Source organism: Gavialis gangeticus, unplaced genomic scaffold (assembly GCF_001723915.1).
Source record: "Gavialis gangeticus isolate Ggan-Ray unplaced genomic scaffold, GavGan_comp1, whole genome shotgun sequence".
Classification (NCBI taxonomy): domain Eukaryota; kingdom Metazoa; phylum Chordata; order Crocodylia; family Gavialidae; genus Gavialis; species Gavialis gangeticus.
Genome location: NW_017729024.1, coordinates 61,429,750 through 61,434,276, shown reverse-complemented (window position 1 = coordinate 61,434,276; position 4,527 = coordinate 61,429,750). Strand labels below are relative to the sequence as shown.

General features: G+C 45.8%; 2 protein-coding genes across 5 annotated transcripts in view; one reads left to right on the top strand and one right to left on the bottom strand.

Moving 5' to 3' along the window:
• Positions 1–4,527, top strand: part of IDUA (iduronidase, alpha-L-) — a 106,462-nt gene that overhangs the window by 37,353 nt on the left and 64,582 nt on the right. The gene's annotated exons all lie outside the window — the stretch shown is intronic.
• SLC26A1 (solute carrier family 26 member 1) overlaps positions 1–4,527 on the bottom strand; it is a 33,180-nt gene that overhangs the window by 13,990 nt on the left and 14,663 nt on the right. For all 4 annotated transcript variants that reach the window (XM_019517156.1, XM_019517160.1, XM_019517157.1 and 1 more), the window contains exon 2: positions 1,547–2,197. In XM_019517156.1, coding sequence (XP_019372701.1) covers positions 1,547–2,191 — 645 coding nt within the window. In that variant the 5' untranslated portion in view covers positions 2,192–2,197. The remainder of the gene's footprint in view (positions 1–1,546; positions 2,198–4,527) is intronic.

The following is a 4,527-nucleotide window of genomic DNA, read 5'->3' as shown; positions in this document are numbered from 1 at the left end:
AGCTCAAATTCTGTTGCCCAGTGCTGTGGTCGAATACAGTTGCTTTGAGTAATGTGTTACTTCACTCACCAGTACAGAGAAAGAGGAACTGTGCTATATCTGCATTCATAGCACTGAACTCATCCTTGTTAAGTGTGCTTAGGGAAATTTCCTGCCTTGCTCTTGAGAAAGAATATGTGTGTGCGCGCACATGCACACCTCCAGAGGGACAGACAGAGAGCATCTCTGCTCAGCTGGCCTCTCCATTCTGGATTGATGAAGACAGAAAAGAATGTGACCATGGGGTAGAAGGCTCAGGTTTTTAACGTGCTGATTTTCAAACCACTGCGGCATGGTCTGAAGCATACAAGTTTCCTAAGACTTTAAGAACTGTGCACTGCTGGAACCTAATGGAAATTAAATTTACATCACACTTTGAAGTGGTGTCTTCCTGTAACTCTTCTCTCCTGCCTCTCTAGAATTCTAGTCCCAAAGACTTATTAACTCAGCAAAATTCAAACTTGAAGAAAGAGGATTAAATTGTTTCAAGTTTCCCTGTCCTTTATATATCCTTTTTGCACATTAATATCCATGAGCCTTTAATACAAGAGTAATATTGATCATATAATTGCACTAACAAGCTCTGGTGTTAGAGCACTTCGCTCTAACTTATGCTTCACAGCCGTTCTGGCAGTCAGAACAGAAGTGCCACAGCCCCATGAGAGGCTGTGAATCAAAGTTGTTGGAGCTTTTAAACTGACTTTCTGGCACCTGGAAACTTCCTAGACAGTAGCAAAACGAAGGATGGATGACTGAGGCATCAGCCCCAGGCATCCACTTAAAGAGAGGGCACAGGAACATCAGCCACCATCGCTGCTGGCTTAACGGCTGCCACAGCCTGCCTGGCCTCTGTTGTTACCATTGTCACCCAAGGCCAGAATGCTGTTGAACATCATGACCCGTGTCAGTATAACTTCCATTAAAGCCAGTAGTAATTTTGGGTATGTTGAACTGCAGCAGTTGTCCCACATAGGTATACAGTAATTGAAAAGACCCCTGGGTCATCAAGTCCAGTCCTTACTATTGTAGCCCTGGAATTCTTTTTGTAAATTTAAACTTAAAGTTACTAGACAATAAAATCCATTTGCCTAACTTGGGTTTTTTGGGGGAGGGGTGTTTGGTTTTGTTTGTTTGTTTGATTTTTTTTTTTAAATATAAGCTTTGTAATATAGTGCCAGGAATTCTGAAAGAAAAATTTCAATCACCATTTCACTAAAATGAGGTGGGGAAAGTTTAACTGAAGTGAGAAGCACGGGGATGCACATAAGACCTTGCTTAGACTGCAAAACGACAGTGCTCAGCAGTGGCACTATCAAACCAGCTCTTCAGAGACAGTGCCTCCTGCCTAACTGGAAGCAGTGTAGCCACATTGTGCACTGCTGAGGGCAGGCCCATTAACATGGGGTTGTTTATTTATGGAGCATCATAGCATGTTTGGGATTGCCACACTATCTGGACTTTGCCTAAGACTTTCATATCCAACCCATGTACATAGGCAGCAACTTACTTGGTAAACTCCAGCCAGAAAGGTCAAAGCTGTAGCAATTCCGATGGCATAGCACTCTTTCCCACACTCCGCATTCAGCCCCGCAAAGGTAAGATTGAAGGCTGTTATGTTAGAATCATTTCTCTTCCATGGAGAGCTGTCACTGAAGGCTGGTGGAGCATCGTCATTCAGGTCAAACCCTGCCAAGAGCAGCTCTCGATCCACAACTTGTCCTACCATTAAGCTTATTAAGCTGAAAATGCCAACTGACACATGTCGGGAAGTGCCCATCAGGAAGTAAATTATGTTGGCAAAGAATGATGTGTAAAGGCTGTAAATGGGCTTCAGACCTGCTAGCAGGGAGTAGGCTATTGCTTGGGGAACTAAAATGATCCCAATCACTAACCCAGACATAATGTCCCCCCAGATGTACTCTTTGTAGGAGTACTTGGGAAGCCATCGTAGTACAGGGAAGAAATCTAGGACTGCATTTTTCAGTCTCTGTGTTGTGCAGGAACAGCTCTTCCTCAGCTTGGCTTGGATAATTTCTTTCCTGTTTATCTTCGTGTGAACCTTTCTTTCCATTTGAAATGCAGATGCTGAACTGTCATCTATTTTGATGGCTTCTATTTGTCTTTCCATTTTCTGTGCATTCACTTCATGCATTGGTTCCTAAGATGTTGAAAAAATGGTAGTTAGGATCAGAGTTCTTGTGGTGTTAATACTTGTAAGTGTTCAGAGCTCCCAGAAGTTAAATACTGCACTAAATATTTCAGCACAAATACTTTCAACTCTTAAAATTTATCGCTGAAATGTGTTACTTTTAATTTCTTAAGTTCATAATAAAGTTTAAGTCAGCTGCTTAAAAGAATACCGTGGGATCTGAGATCTACAGTTGAACAATTCTAATAAAGAAAAGAGCTTCCAAATAACCAACAGTCTGTAAATTATCCAGCGGACACTCATAGGACTCAGATTTGTTTCGCTAAGCAAAAACAGAGCTAAATTAATTGTCACTATTTTTAACACGTAGTACATGTTAGATAGAATTCCATTTACCATTCTTGAATGAAGTACATGCCTCACACTAGAATGGTCACGTATACTTGAATACTAAAATTTGAAATAAATATAAGGCTTCTTATACTAAATATTTTTAATTAGCATAGAGGAAATGGAATGTAGTTGTATTATGGGATATATGGGCCTTGATATGGAAGCTATGCATAGAGTAGTAAGTTGTCACAGCAGATGTTCTCAACCTATGGGGAGAGGGTTCTGTTAATAGAAGTACTAAACCTGGAAGTAGTATACTAGTGTCAGGATACTGAGGTTTTAATGTTTGTAGTGTCAGGGCATTGAGATCTTTTTAATGTTTACCATACATTTAAATGTGCAACCTATAGTTCCTCCAACCTTAGCTATGTTTCCTGGAAAGTAATCTCCAATGCCAATTTTTTCTGACCTAGCTTTGCATTCCACCTGGTGGATGCAACCATGCTGACAGAAGAGTGCTTTTTCAGCTTATGTCATTTGGAAAGGTGGTGTTGGTTTTCTATCGGCAAGTACTGCGTTGCATCTTTGCTAAGGGACTGCTGACATAGCTACATTGCCATAGCTGTAGCAACAGAGGCACTATAGTTTAGACAAGCCCATACAAACAGGTGGACAGTTAAAATGGAATGGGTAGGCTGGAAAATACTATGTATGTTATGCCAAGTGTCATTCCACTGAAAGACAGGCTACACAGGCTTTGCTATTCTTCTCTTCTGCACACACCTTTGATGAAAACAAGAGAGTATGGAATGCCAAGGGAATCCTATGAAAAGTTGTATTTGTGTAAATGCATGTATAGATAGTGCACAATGACCACCCTGTTTTAGAATATCCTATAAAAACAAAGTATACAGAGTAGTGCTTCTGCCCATGCCTGCCAGCCCCAGTCAGGACCAGCGCACACAGCTTATCACCAAGGCTGCTCCTGGTGCGGCTGCAACCACCTGCATGCTACTCAGCTCCCCTCACCTCTAGGGGTGGCTCCTCCTCTTGCTCTTGTCTGTGTTGTGCCACTCCAGGTTGGCTGGAAGCTTCAGACAGGTGGCTCCTGCCCCAGTGCATAGGGCTCTGGCTTCAGCTCCTGAGTGTCTTCTACCCACTCAGCCCCCTGCAGCTCGTTGCACTGGGCAGGCAGAGTGGATGAAAGGCAGCTGAAGCCAGAACCTTGCGCACTGGGGCAGGAGCCACCTGGCTGAAGCTTCTTCCCCACCCAGAGCAGCACAGCATGAACAAGAGCAGAAGGAGGAGCCACCCCTTGTGGTAAGGGGAGCTGAGCAGCACCCAGGTGGCTGCAGATGCACTGGGAGCAGCCTCACCAGTAAGCTGTGTGAGTGGGCTGGAGTGCGGCACAGCTTGCTCTGGGTGGGAGTGGGCAGGACTCAGCCCCACTCAGTAGAGCGCTGTAGGGGCAGCTGCAAACTGCATGGCCTGGGCAAGCTCTTTTAAACATTCGCCCTGCCCCTTCTTCCCTCCCCTCACCCCAGGCTGGCTCCCAGAACCTAGCGCCCAGGCAGTCCCCCCCACACACATGCACACATGCCCCCTTACACCTCCCCCCAACACCCTCACCCATAGGGCAGGGATGTGCAGGGAATAAATCATGGCTCTGCTGCAGGCCCCAGCCCACACTGTCACCACCCTATGATCCTGGCCTTGCCCACCCATCCTACTCCTGAACATCGCTTCCTGTCTGCCTGCAGCCCCATATGGAGTTTTAGTGAGTTGCTGGGGGGAAGGGGTGGTGCTTGTGGCGGGTGCAGAGATCCCACCTCAGGAACACAGCTGGGTATTCGTATCCCTCCGCTGTTTCCACCACGTGAGGCAGGCCAGTAGGGGGTGCTCCTGCGTCGAGCCACCCACCTCCCTGCGCCCGACCACCTTCCAGGCTCCGAATGCCTCCCTAGGGGCGCCTTATGTCCGGCCGACCCCTCTCCCAGAGCACACTC